Source organism: Notothenia rossii, assembly GCF_949606895.1.
Source record: "Notothenia rossii genome assembly, contig: scaffold_94, whole genome shotgun sequence".
Classification (NCBI taxonomy): Eukaryota; Metazoa; Chordata; class Actinopteri; order Perciformes; family Nototheniidae; genus Notothenia; species Notothenia rossii.
In genome coordinates, this window is record NW_027639637.1 from 43,902 (window position 1) to 64,292 (window position 20,391).

General features: G+C 40.5%; 1 protein-coding gene across 2 annotated transcripts in view; it reads right to left on the reverse strand.

Annotated features, from left to right (window-relative positions):
- Positions 1–374: 374 nt before the first annotated feature.
- LOC307027568 (uncharacterized protein) overlaps positions 375–20,391 on the reverse strand; it is a 39,378-nt gene continuing 19,361 nt past the window's right edge. For both annotated transcript variants that reach the window (XM_079695842.1, XM_079695841.1), the window contains exons 2-4: positions 3,478–3,533; positions 1,594–1,956; positions 375–957 (exon numbers count right to left, since the gene is read on the reverse strand). In XM_079695842.1, the coding sequence (XP_079551968.1) occupies positions 704–957; positions 1,594–1,956; positions 3,478–3,526 (666 nt within the window). In that variant the 5' untranslated portion in view covers positions 3,527–3,533 and the 3' untranslated portion in view covers positions 375–703. The remainder of the gene's footprint in view (positions 958–1,593; positions 1,957–3,477; positions 3,534–20,391) is intronic.

The window sequence follows — 20,391 nt, forward strand, 5'->3', positions numbered from 1 at the left end:
CCTTTGGAAAGTGGAGAGATCTCATGAGTCTGGAGACAGCAGGATTCACAGCATCCCTCAATTATTGGTCCCTGAACTGCATTACCATATATGTTACATCTAGAAAACAGCTGTTCAGAACAATAAGCAGGCAGTGGATCTCCTTCTCTCTGATTGGCTGATTGCAGTCCTTCAATATCAACGGTCCACTCTTATTAATAAAGCAAAGGTTCCCATTGGTCGCCTTTCCATGACGCATGCGCATTAGAACCCCTCCTCGGTTTACTGCCTCCTGATTGGTCCGTGTGTTTTTAGTTTCACTTTCAAGTCTAGGCAGGAATTCAAGGCAGCTGCAGTGTTCGTGAAGCAGAGAGACATGAGGATGAACAATAGTGTTAAAGAATAAACACCTTTATTATAACACAAAGGAATAAAACATTTTAACACTTTGAAGTCGATCCAATACGACATTTCCAAATAGTTCCTCATGTAGGATATTCAATGTAGATTGTGTCACTTTTAAGTCAAAAAGTAAATACAATTGATTCATTTATAATGTGTAACATTTGAAAATGACATTAAATGCAGCATGGTAACAATATCCATGTACACAAAGGGTTTGATGACCTTACAGCTGAATGATCAAACTCAGTGAAAACTGAAATAAATAAGTATAAAAATACACTTTACAGATGTTACACTGAGCTCTTTTCTGACTCTTGAATCAGATGTTGGAGAGTCTCACTTCATGCTCAGATTCAGACGGAGACATGTTAGTCCTGATGGTTTGTTCCTCTGATAAACTCTCCCTCTGTATGGCTGCAATTAGGGTTCTTCTCTTAAATCTTATTAAAACAATGCAGGCCATGCTGACAAAGAGAACCAGAACAGCTGCTGACACTCCAACAGTAACCCAAACACCTGTCCAACTCTCTGCTTGAGGACTCTCTGGTCTCTGAGGTTCGAGCTCTTCAGCAGCTGTGGAAAAGGACAGAAAATAACATGAGGAACCATTTTAGTGTTAATATATAACAGGTTTAATCTAAAGTGAAAACATGACAATCTGCAACCTCCATTCTTCTGAAAAACATCCTGTGGTTCCAGCTTCTCAGTTTCCCCTTTTCCACTAAAATGAGTTCTGTGTGGGGCTGGTTTGGATCTCAGTTGGTTTGTGAGAAGAGTTTTATTTTAAAATGAATTGTCCACATTTTAAACATTACATTTCATTTGTTAGACGCTTTTATCCATAGCGACTGACATACATTCAGTACTGTGGGCAATCCCCACACGAGCAATTTGGGGTGAAGTGTCTCAGGGACACAACGACATGCTGACTGTAGTGGGACTCGTACTTGCTACCCACTGAGTTGAAGTCCAGCACACTACCCACTGAGCCACAGCCTAAACCATTGAAACAAGCCGTTCTTCAGATTTGAGCATCAGGACTCTTTTGGTCTTTCATTCATACTTTGTTGAGTATCTGCTATTTCCTTTTCTAAATGTTAACTGTTCAATTCTTGGAGAATATGATCCAATATTAGCGACAACATACTGGATGTAGATGCATTAGTTTTAGCTCTATGGAGCCTCTAGACTTCTACTGAGGTTACTCACCAGTGACGTTGAGCCAGCATCTCCTAGAGTTACTCCCATCAGGTATGACGAGTATGTCACACACATAAAACCCAGAGTCATTGGTCCTGAGTCTGGAGACATGAAGTGGGAGGCGTCCTTCTGTGAGGACGTCTTTGTCCCACTGGACTCGTCCTGAAAACTGTGGATCCCGAGACTCTGGGGATTCAACGCCTTCATTTAGATTAAACAGGACGTAGGGTCTGCTCTCAGTATAAAGCTGACAGAAGGTAGAGATGGATCTGAGTGAAGTGTCTGTTCTGGAGCTGAAGGTCCACTCCAGGGTGATGTTCTGGTTCTCCTCTGCCTGATAGGAAGTCTGAGTCACATTCACTACAAATGTTCCTGTGGAGGAGAAACAGAGGGACTCTTTAAACTGCAGCTATGTTCCTGTGGAGGAGACACAGAGGGACTCTTTAAACTGCAGCTATGTTCCTGTGGAGGAGACACAGAGGGACTCTTTAAATTGCAGCTATGTTCCTGTGGAGGAGACATAGAGGGACTCTTTAAACTGCAGCTATGTTCCTGTGGAGGAGACACATAGGGACTCTTTAAACTGCAGCTATGTTCCTGTGGAGGAGACACAGAGGGACTCTTTAAACTGCAGCTATGTTCCTGTGGAGGAGACACAGAGGGACTCTTTAAACTGCAGCTATGTTCCTGTGGAGGAGACACAGAGGGACTCTTTAAACTGCAGCTATTTTCCTGTGGAGGAGACATAGAGGGACTCTTTAAACTGCAGCTATGTTCCAGTGGAGGAGACACAGAGGGACTCTTTAAACTGCAGCTATGTTCTTGTGGAAGAGACACAGAGGGACTCTTTAAACTGCAGCTATGTTCCAGTGGAGGAGACACAGAGGGACTCTTTAAACTACAGCTATGTTCCAGTGGAGGAGACACAGAGGGACTCTTTAAACTGCAGCTATGTTCCAGTGGAGGAGACACAGGGGGACTCTTTAAACTGCAGCTATGTTCCTGTGGAAGAGACACAGGGGGACTCTTTAAACTGCAGCTATGTTCCAGTGGAGGAGACACAGAGGGACTCTTTAAACTACAGCTATGTTCCAGTGGAGGAGACACAGAGGGACTCTTTAAACTGCAGCTATGTTCCAGTGGAGGAGACACAGAGGGACTCTTTAAACTGCAGCTATGTTCCAGTGGAGGAGACACAGGGGGACTCTTTAAACTGCAGCTATGTTCCTGTGGAAGAGACACAGAGGGACTCTTTAAACTGCAGCTATGTTCCTGTGGAAGAGACACAGAGGGACTCTTTAAACTGCAGCTATGTTCCAGTGGAGGAGACACAGAGGGACTCTTTAAACTGCAGCTATGTTCCAGTGGAGGAGACACAGGGGGACTCTTTAAACTGCAGCTATGTTCCTGTGGAAGAGACACAGAGGGACTCTTTAAACTGCAGCTATGTTCCTGTGGAAGAGACACAGAGGGACTCTTTAAACTGTAGCTATGTTACAGTGGAGGAGACACAGAGGGACTCTTTAAACTGCAGCTATGTTCCAGTGGAGGAGACACAGAGGGACTCTTTAAACTGCAGCTATGTTCCTGTGGAAGAGACACAGAGGGACTCTTTAAACTGCAGCTATGTTCCAGTGGAGGAGACACAGAGGGACTCTTTAAACTGCAGCTATGTTCCAGTGGAGGAGACACAGAGGGACTCTTTAAACTGCAGCTATGTTCCAGTGGAGGAGACACAGAGGGACTCTTTAAACTGCAGCTATGTTCCTGTGGAAGAGACACAGAGGGACTCTTTAAACTGCAGCTATGTTCCAGTGGAGGAGACACAGAGGGACTCTTTAAACTGCAGCTATGTTCCTGTGGAAGAGACACATAGGGACTAGGTAAACTAACCAGAGACACAGGGGGTGAGGAAGAGGAGCAGCAGGATGAGGAAGATCATCTTCTCCCTGTGAGGACACACACACACACACACACACACACACACACACACACACACACACACACACACACACACACAGTCTGTCTTTAGTCATCACTATACTTCAGAGGACTGACAGTAGCATGTTTCTGACACTAGGTGGTATCAAATTTAATTTGAACTGAACCAGGAGATATTTCTGCTTTGAGAGCAGTGAACAAAGCAGAGAGAGCGGACCAACTGAACCCCTTCAGTTTTAATAACAGTAATTGTAACTAATTGATTCTTGCAAGAAGGAGCAGAGTTAAGTCACACACAAAGGATATGGTTCAACTCACACACATGACATTAACGGTATTCTTATCGGTACTCTTTTTTTTAAAGGGAAAAACTAAACAAATTAACATTGCTTTATTTAAAATGTGAAATAAATGAAATATATATAATTATGTTATTATATTGTACTCTACTTGAGTAAAATGTTGAGGTTCACACACACGACTTATTGCACAGAGGACTGACACCAGGAACAGTAACACATGTCTGACACTAGGTGGCGCCAGATATCAACATTATATTTAATTTGAACTGAATCAGGAAATACAGGACCAACTGAACCCCTCCAGTTTTGTTTCAGAATCTCTCTCTGAATAATAACAATAATAATAATAGTAGTGAATGTGTGCTTCGTGAGGTCAAAGGGACAGCTTGTTACGTGTCTCCACTTTCTGCAGTAAGATGACTCACTAAGATAGAGACGTATCTGCTTTGAGTAACACGGTTGAAACTCTGGCCCAATTCCAATACAACAACTGCCTCTCTGTGCCACAGTCAACATTGTTATATCTGTTCATGGAAAGTAAAGGGAAATACAGTGAGAAAGAAACTCCAATCTTCAATCTGTCGACCATGGTTTCGTTTCTGCATCTCTCGGGGGAGAAAAATTACTGCCCAAAAATCTTAAGTCGCTTCTCATATTTTAAAGTCTGATCACAAATCCTATTGGTGCTCAGCTCATGATATAAAAATAGCAACCAATGTGTGCGAGAGATAAACAAACATTGGTTCCTACTTTTATATCAAGAGCTATGGTTCCTCCAATAAAAAACGTTACTGTTTTCACAAACTAGACACTGGTACCAAATTCAAAAAATACATAATATAATGTAACCTTTCAGTTACTTACATTTGTATGAATATATTCAATGTGCATATTATTTTTCAAACTGTAAACTGTTTAACTAAAATATACAATTAAAATAGCCGTATGAGAATAACCTGAAAATGAAGTAATATTTTTATGTACATTTCTTATGATCACATAAAAAATGGCTGTAGATTTTACGGTGTAAAACTGTAAAACCACGACAGTAAAAGACCGTAAACTCAAAATTGGTTGAATACAGTTTATGTAACAGTAGAAGACCGTAAATATATATATCAGCCAAAACAATAATTTTTACTTATCTTTTCTGAAAAAAATGCATTTCTCCACTGTTAAATACTCTTACACTGTGTTTATAACAAAAATATACCGTAATATATATATAACAGCCAACACTGTCATTTTTGCCATTTTTTTTATGTAAAAACAACATTTTGTCACTGTTAAATATACTAGCCATTCTGTTGATAACAGAAATATGCTGTAATATATATAACAACCAGCACTGTAATTTTTGCATATATTTTGCTTTCCTTTTTTGATAAATATATATTATGTCACTGCTAAATACACAAACCATTATTTGCTGTACAACTGTGAAACCCTATTCCATTTCTATGAGCAAAAACAATAAATCAGAATGTCCTGTGTTTGCTTTTTCTGTGTTCTATTACACAACAGTTAGATCAGGTTGACCAACTTCTTAAGAAAATAGCACAATGATTTTAAATGCATTTCAAATTTGAGTAGGCCTACAGGTTTTGAACAGAAAGGGCGCCTGATTTCAAACATTAACGTCTGAACTCTGTGATGCGCCGTCCAATCAGCGCATTGCATTTTGGATCACATGTCCCAGGACTTTTTTTTTTTAACCACTCCACTCAGGGTACTCCATCTGAATTTTCTGGACTTTGTCTTAACGTCTCAGCCTGTCTTCAGTTACCAAGTTACCACGGTGAAATCAATTTTAGCAAGGTAAAAACTAATGTATTTTCGTATGATTATTTCGATTATGAATGAGTTTGCGTAGCTTTGGTCGTACACCAAAGAATAGTTAATGTTTAGCTAGGCCAGGGGTCGGCAACCCGCGGCCCACGGGCCACATGCGGCCCTTTAAGCCCTCTGCTCTGGCTCCCTTGAGTTTAGACAAAAATAAGAAGGAAATAAAATAAAAGTATTTGTAGGACTATTTATATTTTGTTGCACGGTTGAAAATGTTTCGTATCTTGTATTTTGAGGTGATACTGTGACACATAAATAAAAAACAAAACGGTTTTAATTAGATCAACTAAAATATGCGTCACATCCTGCTACGGTCCCGCGCGAGCGCCTTTTCTTGGAGGCGAATAACCTGACCCCCGGCTCGATGAGCGGACTATAGATAACTCAAAGAAAAGTACCGGAGGAACACAGGATTAAATTCTGTGTGGACAGAGTTATATGCTTTCACAGCAAACGATGCTGGTTTACCGGTATGTTTGATATGTAGAGAGAAGTTGTCAAAGGTGCTGCAGCCTTTACGTATCGAGGAACAACAAGGGAGAGGAAGACAGTTTACGATCTTCAGTCATAATTCAACGGGGTATGTAATTTATTTCAGAAAACACTTTTTGTTATATTCCATGGAATGCTCTTAACGTCCCGATAGCAATGAATATATTAAATGCTTTGACAATAAATACATACAAAAATTAATCTCTGGAAGCCGTAGCGCTGTAAAAAGCACGACCAATCATTTTAGCCGACCCGGCAAAAGTAACTGGATGGCCTACCTGCCTGTCAGCCTTCCATCTGTGCACAAACTTATCTCGTGCCCTCATTGATGATGCGCGTTCGTGTGTATTAGATACGATGAGGGACTCTGTAAGAAAGTCTGAAGGAAGAGGCATATTTTTTCCGGCTGTGTATTTTCAAATTCTAGCGCACTCAAGCTGGTTTCTCCATTCTTACCTACCCTACCTTTAACTATTTTTAGGGTGCAGCTATATGTTTTATTTATTTCAAAGTGGGCCCATTTTAATTATATTTTTTTTCCTTCAAATGTGTAGAGGACTCCCCAAGTGCTGTGTTTAATTTATTTTAAAGTAGGCCTGTGTATTATTTTTAATTTTCCTTATAGGAGTTCTTTGTTTCTTATTAGAGGTTAACAGTTTTATATAATGTAATAAATAGCCTAATAAATGCAAAAAAAACTGTAGTTTTTGTCTGATATATCAATAAATACAACTTTATTAGCTATCTAGCTATGAAATATGTTTTGCGGCTCCAGACAAAAAAATGTTTGGGAAAAAGGAGCAAAATGGCTCTTTTGGTCAAAAAGGTTGCAGACCCCTGAGCTAGGCTAATACTGTTCAGGCGTCTTTGGGAGAAGGGGGAAATTGATAGCATTTTTTTCTTTGTAACAAGATTGTCCGAGTGTAGTGACTCTTGCCAAAGTGCTTTGAAAAAAGTGGTGCCCGTTCCCAGGCATGCCTGGACACATTTCAGGATAAAATGCCATTGCCCGTCAAATTTGAGCGGAGGTTGTGGACAGAAAGGGCGCTTGAATTCAAACATTAACGGTTGCCTCTCTGATATGTCGCTCCCGTGTTGCAGTGATTTGAACTACTCTCCAGCAGGTACTTCGTCTGATTATTCTGGACTTGTCTGAATGTAGCTTGTCTTCAGTTAACACGGTAAGGTGAAGTCCATTTTTGCACGGCAAATTTGAGTAGAGGTTGTGGACAGAAAGGGCGCTTGAATTGAAACATTAACGGTTGCCTATTTGATGTGCCGCAACCGTGTCGCAGCTAGGCTAAGTGCAGTGCTAGGCTAATAATGTTCAGACCTCTTTCTGAGACATGGTAAATTGATAGAATGTTTTTGGTAACGAGATTTTCTTTGTTTTGTGGCTCTTGCAAACAAAAACATGGTGCCCGATCCTAGGCATGCCTGGACATATTTCTACTTGTTAGTTTTATGGTGGATATATGCCTGTTTGACCATTCCTGTTGCATTTGTGGAGAATCTGTTCAGTCTCTATGTTGTACATTGCAAACTCCACCGCAATGAACTTCGTTGTATTTTCAAGTGTGTTGGAATTGATTGTAAGCAAGTGTTTTCTGGATATGCATCATTAAAGTCTCACTTCTATCGCCACCATAATGGCACATCGTCGGTTGCTCAGGATATGGCTTTAGCAACGTTAAAATGTGCACTTTCACTTTGTGAACGCCAGTGTGACGGAGTCAAAGAGCTGGTTGCACACCTGAAGGAGCACATAGCAGAGGGGCATCTTGTGAAGTGTCCTGTGAGAGGATGCAAAAGTGTGTTTACTGTAAAATCTTCGTTTACTTCCCATTTGTCCAGAAAACAGACATTGTTCTGTAAATATGATTTGCGGCTCATTCGAAAATGCATGTCCTTCTACAAGTGAGCAGAGTGCCACTACCATACAGGAAACTGCCAGTATGTCAGATGATGAAGACACTGTTGGGGACATGTGTAATTTCAGTGACTTGTACCACAGAAATGTGTGTATGTTTTACATAAAATTGCAGGGACAACCTCTTATTCCAGCATCTACTATTCAGAACATTGTTGAAGAGATTCAGAATATACATGAGTTGGGACAGACATATACTCTGAATAGATTAAACTTGCTTCTGAAAGATTTGCCAGTATCGGATGAGGACATTGTAAAAATCTGTGATACAGTGAAGGAATCTGACTTGTTGTCAGCTTGCCACACAGGGCCTATGAGAACATCCTACTCTAGAACCAAGTGCTTTAGAGAAGTGTTTAAATATGTTGAGCCCAAAAGGGTGTTTTTAGGCAGAGATGATAACAGAATAGAAAGATGTGCATATTATGTTCCTGTGTTAAACACTTTGAAGAATATGCTAGGGTCAGATTTTTGGCAGGGACTCATGTCGGGAGATTCTAATGATGTCTCCATACCAGATGTTCTCTCTCGACATGTGGCCATTATCATCTTACATGAAACATGGATACCAGATAGTCCCATTGAAGCACTGTGTAATGTCAGAGTAGATGCTTAGATGTTAGATGTTTTCCAGAATCTTCCAAATTATTTTTTGTTTTTATGTATCTGATAGATATGGCTGAGACACAGAAGATAAGCAGTGCCATTACTGCAGTTTTTCCAGATCTTCCTGTAGCAGTTCTCAATTCAGTAGTAGATACTTTGGAGGCACTCGGTGCATGGACCACAGATGATCTGCAGTACGTTACAGAAGCAGACCTGCTGGTGGTGTTGAAGCCAATCCAAGCCAGAAGACTTGTTGCTGCCTGGGCCCAGAACAGTCAGTGTATTGAAATGAATACAGTTTCATAACATTAAATTGCCATCACACCAGAGCACAAACTATATAGTCATTTACAGTGGCGGGCGGCTGGTGGAAAATATTTTTGGTGGGGCTATGGAAATGGTGACAAAACCATACTAGGGCATTTAAAATCAGGAGACTAAATACGAACATTGTGTGTGTGTGTGTGTGTGTGTGTGTGTGTGTGTGTGTGTGTGTGTGTGTGTGTGTGTGTGTGTGTGTGTGTGTGTGTGTGTGTGTGTGTGTGTGTGTGTGTGTGTGTGTGTGTGTGTGTGTTACTTGCCAACCCTCCCGATTTCCGCGGGAGACTCCCGCATTTCGGACAAAATCAGATTTACTCACGACTGTTTCCACTCAGACTTTAATACAGCTACACCATTGTTTGGTTTCCATGGTAGCGCGTCTCTTTAGCAGCGCGCGCAACTCAAAGTCTGAGAGGGTGAGGAAGATGAAAACTGAACAAGAATCGACAACTCGACCCTCTGATCACTCCTTTCCTGTAATATACAGGTCCAGCCCACACATATGCTCCATGGTGCCACAGGCCTTGCCCTTACAACTACAATAAGCATGCAAATGTTAATCTACAGCTCCGGCAATCCACTAGCACCGGAGTCTACAACTGCAGAAGCAGCCATCCCCCACTGTAGCGTCACCTTGGATACGAGTCTAAACAACTCACAGGTCAGGGCGCTGAAAGGGCGCCCTTTGAGCATCAGATCTGACGACGCTGATTGGCTGAAACTATGTTTCGGCGGCATAGTTTACAGATAGCAACAGTCAGCTTGTTGGCTGCAGCTGCTCTGGCTGAGGGCTCCTTTCTACCGCCCGGACGAGAGAGGGTAATGATACACGCTGCGGCCAGGCAGGAAACATGTGACTTATCAGTAACTTTAGACATCGTAAAACAATTTTAAACGAGATTTTATTGTAGATTATACATTTTACTGATACCAACTATATCATATTTACCTTGTTCTTTAAAAATACAAATACAAATAAAAAATATATATTTTTTGGAAATATATATTTGTATTTATTTTTTGTTTTTAATGACAATCAAACATGTGGGAAGAGGGGGGGCGGCGCCCCTAGCGCCCCTATGGGCCGGCCGCCACTGGTCATTTAATGATACATTACATTTTCAACAGAGTAGCATTGTCATTAGAGATGTCCCAATCCGATCACGTGATCGGGGATCGGAACCGATCACGTGATTTTCAAAAAATCGGAATCGGGAGAAAAAAATCGGGGATCGGGATTTTTTTTTTTAATAAATACTTTTTTTTAAAAAAATTATTCAATGTTACAAAACAAAAATGACCATGTTCAAGTCTTAAAGTCATCCTGAGGCCTTAGTTTTGGTTTCAAATTACACAACATCACGTATGTGTTGCTTCTTTGGGGCTTGTTTTCATAGACCTGGTTGCTTATTTCTCTCAAATCTGGCAACAGAGTGGGCAGGGCGCAGTTTCTAATTGTAGCAGTAAGCTAACGAGTACTGATAAGCTTTATTTTGTTTTGATCCAATGCTGCACAACTGAACTGATCCAATGCTGCTGTGAAAAAAAGAAGCTATATCCATGTTGGATAGAATATCCAATTTAAATAAAAAAATAACCTTAAGGGACCTGTGGACCTGTTTCTACATTCAGTCAGGACATTTATGGTGAGTGATTCCACACAAACAGGTTTTCTATCATGCACGCTTTCAGTAAATATTGACTTTAGTATAGTGGTATATACTGTGCTCTTTAGAAATGTGTCTACCAGTAGAGATTAACTAGTACTGAGTGTTTGGGGGGATGTAGCCCGTCTACACTACAGGCATCGAAAAATGCTTTCAACGCTTCGCCCATTCACTTGAATGGGGTGACGTAGAAGATTTTTAATCTTCGCCGAACTGCATTGTGGGGAGCATGGCATGGCTTTGCAAGCATCACGAGCATCTATCGGCATCAAAAGTTGAACAATGTTCAACTTTTGAGGCTCGATGCTTGGCATCAGCCAATCAAATCCCGTTTATGCAAATCCCGCCAGTGCAAGCGCTAGCCAATCAAACCGCCTGCAAACTGGGAGAGCCAGGCCGCAGTTCATTTCCTCATATTCCAAACGAGATATTACGGTAGCAAATCACCCGGTTCTTTACGACCAGAACTATTTACTGGGATACAAACCGGAGGAACCAGGCATGGAGGGAGGTGGCAGAGACAGTGGGTGAAACTGGCAGGTCTTTCGCCTGTTTGGAGAGTTTATATCCAGTTTACTCCGTTTTAACATTGCTATTGCTTTGTATGTCGGGGGTGGGAGATTCATGTGATTGGTTGTTGGTCGCGTTGCTCGCAAAAAATCGCCAAGCTTCCGATACGCCCAGCTTCAAGATTTTTTGATGCCTGTAGTGTAGACGGGCCGTTACCGTCAGCAAAGTGACATTACTCCAACTGCTAGCAGAGTCTATATCAATACATCATGTAATCATATAACCCATGAGAGGACTTACTATAGTGAAAATGTAAATTATTGAGAGTCCCTTCATTTATAAACCATTTTCAAATTGAATTACCAGAAAAATCAGTATACTAAGATGTGCTGTATACTGTTACAGTCCAAAATTATAAAAATATTGTGATCTAACGGTTTTGCAATAAAATATATCCCACCACTATACTTAAGTGTAAATGAAACGACTTTTGATCCTATGATTTTTCTCTCTGCTCTCTCCCTGATGCTGGTGTTAGGTCCTGGGTTCCCAATCCATTCCACCCATCCTGGTGGGACCCTCGATGTCCACATGCTGCTCCCTTGCCTCAACAGCTACAGGAGGGCAACACATTGGAAACCCCTTGACTGCTTGCTGATCTTTTTAATGGACTATCACAAACTTTGGACTTCTGCCTGACTATGGACCAAGAGAGGACTTTACGTATTAGAAGTGAAATCATTACATTATACTGTTCATTTCACAATAAACCCATATTTCATGGCAAAACCTTTTTTTGTACTGCTTTTGTAAGGGAATTTATATAGGGAAAAGTAGTATTGTATTTTGCAAACTGATTATTTTACAGTAAAGCACTGTCAAATTTCACAGCACAGCCTTTCCTTGTACGACATTTTAAGGGAATTTATATGGGGAAAAGTAGTATTTTTTATTACAGACTGTTAATTGTACCGGGAACCAGTCATTTTTCATGGCACAACCTTTATGTGTACGGCATATTACGGGAATTTATATTACAGACTGTTAACTGCACAGTGAAACACAGTTAATGTAATGTGAAAAACTGTATTTAGACGGTATTCATACAGTATTTTCATGTTCATTTTATGGCAAAAAGGTGTTCCTTTCAGTGGTAAACACCTGTATTTATATATAAAATATGGAATAAAACTCAAACATTAACCGTAAAGTCAGCAGTACTGATATCCTTTAACCAGAACATAAAGTTCTACCGTATTTTTTACGGTAAAGTACTGGCAACCACAGCTGCCAGTTTTTTTACCGTAAAAATAACATTATTTTTTTTTACAGTGGTGTAGACGTGTTTATTAGTTTCGTTCACTTTGTGCACAGAAACTGCAGCAAAAGCAGTGTGAACGGGAAAGAGCATAACCAAAAAAAGGGAAGCTAATATCCGTTAGTCACAAAGTGAGGACAGCTCCCGCTCTGGCAGAGACAGATGTTGTCCTCTCTGCTATAGTTACACGGTCGGAATGTCTCGGGAGGATTTACAGCCTTCACACATGACTCTTCCAAGTTTCTAGTTGTTTATCCATCAACAGAAAAAGGTCACCCTTGATGTGTAAAGTCCTTTTTGGCATTTAAATGTAGGCCTATAACAAAGCGTTATTTAAATATGTTTTCAGTTTATCTTTTGTGTCTCATGCGATTCAGACATTAGACTGAGCACGTTCTCTTTCTTTCAGGAGTGAAACAGAGGCACGTTTGGGTTTGAGCAACGTTTCTGAGTCAATATCTTTCCAACTCGTTCTCTTATTTTAGTTTAATGTGGTGCCTGTTCTCTATAAGAGGTTCAACAGGAGAGAGACAGAAAGCAGCAGTGAGAGAGATTTAATTCATAAAGTAGAAACATGTGCTCTTACCTGTAAATATTTGAGACCTCAGTGGGGACAGCTCTGTCTTCTAGATATCATGGGGAATAGGTTCGATGGTGCTAGACCGCGGTGAAGTGAGTTTTAGGTTGGATATTCGACAGACATTCGCGGACCCACCAGCAGCGTCAGTGCTATGGGATTAGTTTTGTATCATAAAGATAAAGCAACACTTTCTCAGAATAAAGCTAAACTATGAGTTTAAAAAAGAAAAAAAACTGAGTCAAGCAAAATAAAATAAATTTCAAAAATAAAACTATAAGTTGCAAACAAATCATTTGTGTAATCATGTAAACTATAAGTCTTTTTTCTTTGTTTTAATTTAGGTTTTTGTTTGCAGTTCTTGTTTCTTCTTTCTCAATGATCAAACTTTTGCTCTCGCTGCAGCTTTCTCATTTGCGCTCCTTCACTTTTTGTTTGAGATTCTGACACAAACCTCCCAGGTGGGCGGGGCTTTCAGGGGTGCGTCCCCATTGGCTACTCAGTTTTCGAGTGACAGCCCAGTCCTCCAGCGATTGTACAGTGCAGGCAGCTGCGGTGTGGTCGCTGAGCGTGGACAGAAGACCCCCAGAAGAACCAGCATTTCAATTATTATAATACTACAAGTGAAAATACATGTAAGTATTGATCATTTGTGTTGTTTGTGCTGTACTATACGGTATACATTTGTGTAATCATGTAAACTATAAGTCTTTTTCTTTGTTTTAACATAGGTTTTTGTTTGCAGTTCTTGTTTCTTCTTCCTCAATGATCAGACTTTTGCTTGCTGCAGCTTTCTCTTCTGCGCTCCTTAGGTTAGGGCAGGGGTTGGCAACCCGCGGCCCACGGGCCGCATGCGGCCCTTTAAGCCCTCTGCTCTGGCTCCCTTGAGTTTAGACAAAAATAAGAAGGAAATAAAATAAAAGTATTTGTAGGACTATTTATATTTTGTTGCATGGTTGAAAATGTTTCGTATCTTGTATTTTGAGGTGATACTGTGACACATAAATAAAAAACAAAACGGTTTTAATTAGGTCAACTAAAATATGCGTCACATCCTGCTACGGTCCCGCGCGAGCGCCTTTTCCTGCGGGTGAATAACCTGACCCCCGGCTCGATGAGCGAACTATGGATAAATCAAAGAAAAGTACCGGAGGAACACAGGATTTAATTCTGTGTGGGCAGTTATATGCTTTCACAGCAAATGATGCTGGTTTACCGGTATGTTTGATATGTAGAGAGAAGTTGTCAAAGGTGCTGCACTGCAGCCTTTACGTATCGAGAAACAACGGGAACAACACGGAGAGGAAGACAGCTGACGATCTTCAGTCATAATTCAATGGGGTATGTAATTTATTTCAGAAAACACTTTTTGTTATATTCAATGGAATGCTCTTAACATCCTGATAGCAATGAATATATTAAATGCTTTGACAATAAATACATACAAAAATTAATCTCTGGAAGCCGTAGCGCTGTAAAAAGCACGACCAGTCATCTGAGCCGGCCCGGCTAAAATAACTGGATGGCCTACCTGCCTGTCAGCCTGTCAGCCTTCCATCTGTGAACACATTTATCTCGTGGCCTCATTGGTCATGTGCGCGTTCGTGTGTGTTGGAGGAGGGGCTCTGTGAGGAAGTCTGAAGGAAGAGGCATATTTTTTCCGGTTGTGTATTTTCAAATTCTAGCGCACTCGAGCTGGTTTCTCCATTCTTACCTACTCTACCTTTAACTATTTTTAGGGTGCAGCTATATGTTTTATGTATTTCAAAGTGGGCCCATTTTAATAATGTTTTTTTTCCTTCAAATGTGCAGAGGACTCCCCAAGTGCTGTGTTTAATTTATTTTAAAGTAGGCCTGTGTATTATTTTTTAATTCTCCTTATAGGAGTTCTTTGTTTCTTATTAGAGGTTAACAGTTTTATATAATGTAATAAATAGCCTAATAAATGCAAAAAAACTGTAGTTTTTGTCTGATATAACAATAAATACAACTGTATTAGCTATCAAGCTATGAAATATGTTTTGCGGCTCCAGACAAAAAAATGTTTGGGAAAAAGGAGCAAAATGGCTCTTTTGGTCAAAAAGGTTGCAGACCCCTGGGTTAGGGTTTGCTGTAGGACGTATGCGTAGTTCAGGGCAACAGAAGGGAAGGTTGTCATTTTGAAACAGCACTCTCTCACATCATAGTGCTGTTTCGAAATGAGAAAGTGTGTGTTTTGCAGACTATAGTTTGTCACCCTCACCGCAGTAAAAAATACACTGCTTTCAGGTTCAGTTCAGTGGGGAGTTTCCAACAGTGGCGTGGCCTTATGGGCTTAGATCATCAGTCTCTTTGTGCATTTGTGTAATATGAGATGAATCTAAGCCCCTAAGGCCACGCCTGCATCGGTGCTTTAGAGAGGAAAGGCAGGAGAGAAGAGACAGGCAACAACAGAGTATGGAGCTATATCAGGGTCATACGTTTTGATCTTTCAAAAAAATACAATTTATTTGAAAGTTCAAGTTTTTATCCTGAACTTTGGAAAATACAATGATGTATTCAAACTAAAAACAAGTATTTTAAATAGTTTTTCAAGTTGAATATTATTTTTGATTCAGTTCAGCAATTTCTTTGTATAAAATATTTATTTTCATATTTCACTTTTATACATATTTCGATATTTGAATCCTTATTTTTTTCAGTTGCAGATTTTATGTTTTCAGATTCAAAACAATTATTTTTTCAGTTTCAAATCTGTTTTTTCTGGTGTTTTGTTTTGCCTTCAGAGAGCACCATGTTAGTCACTTCCGTCTGCAGTTGTTTCTTACTCAGAGGAAGTTTAAAGGTGACCTATCATGCAAAATGCACTTTTGTACGTCTTTCATACATGAATATGTGTCCCCGGTGTTCCAGGGAACTCACCAAGTGTCAGAAAACATAACCCTCTTTCTTTTCCTCCATACCGAAATCTCTTAAATAGGGGCTGCAACAGATCTGAAAGATTATATTTATAGCCCATAGGCCTAGCGCTTTTCTAAAACTCAAAGAAGCTTACACATGTCCTGCAATAGGGGAGAGTGGGGTAATTTGTGCCAAGGGGCAAGTAGTGCCACCCCTGTTATCTAGAAAACCATAGAAGAAGTTGGTCATGTGACCACATATTTTCTAAGAGGCATCCATTTCAATCATCCTACAAAGAAGGGAGACACATGGCTTGAGAGGTAAGCACATTTAAGTTCAAAAAAGAAAATGTTGCCCTCCAAAGTAAAATTTCTATGATCAAGGTTTTTTGATTGCTGTGTTTGAACAATTTAGACAACTTTTAAAACAGTTCACACATGTTTTAGTGCTTTAGTAAGCTACACCATGAGTCTATACAGTTAGCATGATGCTAGCTCAAAACAGCTGGGGGATGCATTTTTTTCAAAATGGTGGGCTTGGGGTGATTTGTGCCAAAGGGCCTGGGTTAACCCAATTTATGATTATTTACTATTTACTTTATTGTACTTTATTGTTATTGTACATTGTATTCTTACATTTGATCACTAAAACTATGTGACATTCTTAATTTTAGACCAAAATCCATCATGCCACGCAAATACAAAAGGAAGACAGACAGGGTTCCAAGTCCTCTTGAGGAGTTGGAAAGAGCAGTGAAAGAGGTGCAACAGGGGAAGACCATACGTATTCTTCCCTTGCCAAAAGCCACATAAAGAAAAAAAAAATGGTAAGAAAGAAAGTGAAAACAAGAATCGTGACCAACACACCTGAGAAGATGGAGTTGGAGAAGGCTCACAACGAAAAAGAAGATAAAAAGGCTGAACAGGAAAAGAAAAAGAATGAAAGAGAGAAGAAAACGGCTCTGAAAGCTGCAAATCAAACCAAAACCAAGAAGGAAACAGCTGTGTACAGTAGCTCAGAAGAAAGCTCCACCACCAATGATGAGGCAGAAGATGGCCTGGAGAAGACACACAGCAGAGAAAAGGAACGGGCTGAAAAGAAGAAAAGGAGTGGAAATAAGAAGGGGGCTCTGAAAGGGTCAAAACCAACCAAGCCCAAAAAGAAAGTGCTCTCCAGTAGCTCAGAAGAGAGTGACTTTCGGATTCCACTTAGCGATGCCACTCATTATGAGAGTTCAGATGTCCAGTGATGATGATGATGGTGACAAGGATCTGTCTGCTGGTGACTTTGTCATTGTGAAGTTTGCAGGTAAAAAATCCAAATCCTATAACTATGTTGGATTGGTGGAGAATGTTGAAGGTTACGAGATCAGTGCAAAGTTTCTGAAACAAAGTTGTAAGAGGTCTGTTGATGGAAACCCCATCTTCACATTTAGAGAGAATGATGAAGGAGTCATCCCTAGAGGTGATGTGCTCAAGAAACTACCCACACCACAAAAACTTGGTGGTACAGCCAGAAGGGAGTTTAAGATCACATTCCCCCGCAGCATTGACAAGTGGGATGTTCAGTAGTAGGCCGAATCTGTGAAGAGATTCAGATGCAGATGATTTGCAGATGATTAGGTGCTCATTTTGGAATTTTTATTTTGTTCTGAGTATGTGTTCATGTGGCGCTAGGCCTTGTTTAAGCAAATTGGCCACACCACAAAACTTGGTGGTACAGCCAGAAGGGAACAGAAGTTCATATTTCCCTGCAGCATTGGACAAGTAGGATGTTAGGTGTTCATAGGCCTTGTTATAGAAAAGTGGCCTTGGATGTTGTTAAAACTTTAAATAAACATTAAATAAATAATTTTGTATTGAATTTGTCTTGCTTTTATATAGCATTATTGTTTGTGAGATTAAAATGATCTGTTTTACTTCAATTATCAATGGCACAATTTACCCCAGTGTATTGTCTCTAATGGCACAAAACCACTTTTTTCTAAAGCTATATTTCTCAAACAGTTTATTTAAGATCCGAAGTGATTGTTCCCAGGGATGCACAACATCCTAAACTATATGTACATATTTTAGTTGGAGGCATTACTGTAATCCCCTTGCTTTAAAGGCACTTTAAGTACAAATTGGCACTACTTACCCCACTCTCCCCTACTTATGAGTTCATTTTGCATTTCGTGACAAGTGTAAGTGGCGTTTCGAGGGATTGATTTCACTACATCAGCCAATTTGGGGTCTTTTTTTATCGTATAGTCCAGCAGGGAGAGGAAAAGGCCACTGCCCCCCTCTGACATGTTATCAAAAGCCTCTATCTTCCCTCCTAAAGGCAGCTGGTTTTCCACCAGAAATCCATAAGAGAGGAGATATAATACCTGTTTCTTCGTAGTTGGTCTGCGTTAACAAGTGTAGAAATCTCCTTTCCAGTGCTGGCACGCCTCTCTCGCTCCTTCCACATTGCATAGCCAGAGAGATGTTCCTTTGAATTTGCATGTTTCTGAAATCCCTTGTCTCTCTCCACCGCATTTTTCCACTTACGGAAGCCAACAGACATAAATGCATCCATTCTCCGGGTTTTGCTAGACTGCCGACAGCAGAAACAAAATGCAGCATCGGCCTTGACACAATGACACTGTATTCAAGCCAGTCTCGGTTGTGATACCAAGCAGAGACAAACGAACGCCTCCTGCCAGTGAGGATGCTGTAAGGGTACTGTTTTAAGAAGATTTGTTTGGGCTGATCAGTTCCAATATCATCTATGAGTTGTTGAATTCCAGCGCTAACGTTAGCTGCAGCAGGTGGATGGGCTTGGCTAGCAGGTTGGCTGGTCGAAGAGCACGGCTCCAGCTCTTCAGAGGTGGTGCCGCCGGCGATGCTGGAGATGGGTGCATTATTCCCTTCGTTTTCAGGAGATGGAGGAGGTGGAGGAGGCCGTGTAGCAGCTGCACCTTGCAGCCATTTACGTATATCCATTACTTTATTACTGTCCGACAGTCCGAGCATTAGCTTCGTCTCACTGACTTGCTAACAATTGAAGGATTATTTGAATTATTTGAAGTACTAAAGTAACGTGTTATGGCAGGAAAGTTCAATCTGGTATATTCATTTTAATGTCACCTTATATATATTCATGTGTGTTAAATTTGAAGGGACAAAGTATCTTTTCCCTCCCCCAATATATTGAGGTGAAGTACTTGTGTTTAGAGAAGAGATGGGAGCAGGGGACACCCTTATTTGGAGATAGTGCCAAAACTCTGGAATGTTTCCCTCGTAAAAGAAGGGTGTGCGTTACACAATCTTGTAGCAGATGTGTGTGTGTTTTAATTGCAGTAAATATATGTGCTACAGGATTACTGGTCAACTATACCTCTGTTCTTATTCTTTCATGTGTGGGTACTAAATGGCTACAAACATTGTGGAGAAATTAGCTTAAACATCTTTTATTACTCTATATGAAATGGAAGCAGTTTTTTATGACAGGGACGAGAGAGTTGGGGGAGGGGACACATTCCGAAGAGTTTCAGCATGTCAATTATCAGGGGAATCGACTTGTTTTCAATAGATGTGTGTGGTTGGTTACTTTGTATTAATAATAACAGTATGTGTAAAGGAAGCTGGAAATATGCAATGTGAAACCTTTTATTTGAAGTAAAGATGTGAACAATAGCTCAAACAAATGGAAGGTAGGCCTGTGTGAAGTTTGACTATTTGAAAAGCATCTCTAATACTGCTTAAGAGCATATGTAATGTGTTCCTCGTTGTTATTGATATGAAAGTAATTAACATGTATTACGTATATTTAGTGTGTGGCAGCCTGAGGCGGGAAGATGGACTCAGGGACAAAGGGCCATAAAGGAGATGTGTGTGTGCTGGCTACAAGATGTGAAATAAGATAAGGAAACTTGTTGTTTAGAGCAAGTTCGTACCAGACACCAAAAGGTGTCTGGTCTTCGTCAAACTGAAAGAGACTTTTTGTTTCCGGGTTTCTTCTGCTGTGTCGCACTGATTGGGTGCGACAGGCCATGTGTTGGTCTCTGCCAATAAGATGACCTCGGGGGGAAAGCCCGCACACACCTCCTCCTGTGTTTTAGTATGAAAGCCTGTGTTTTCCTTTGGTTCGCGCTCTTGTTTTTCACCGGCCGTTCCTGAGACCTGTCTCACACAGTGGTAGAACCTGAGCCCGGAGTACTCTGCAGAGTGCTTCGTGATTTCTTTGTATTTGTATTTTGTATCGTTACTGTATATCATTAAAGCAAGATTATTGTTTAACTTGTATTCTGGTGTTTCTTAATCCCTTCCTTTTCACGAATTCACCCAGCTTATCAAACGACACGCGGAGACGAGGTTGGTTTTAAACATCCTCCAAATCTCCAACAAGTGGTGACCCGACGTGTCTGAGTGGGGTGTTTTCGGGGAAGAGAC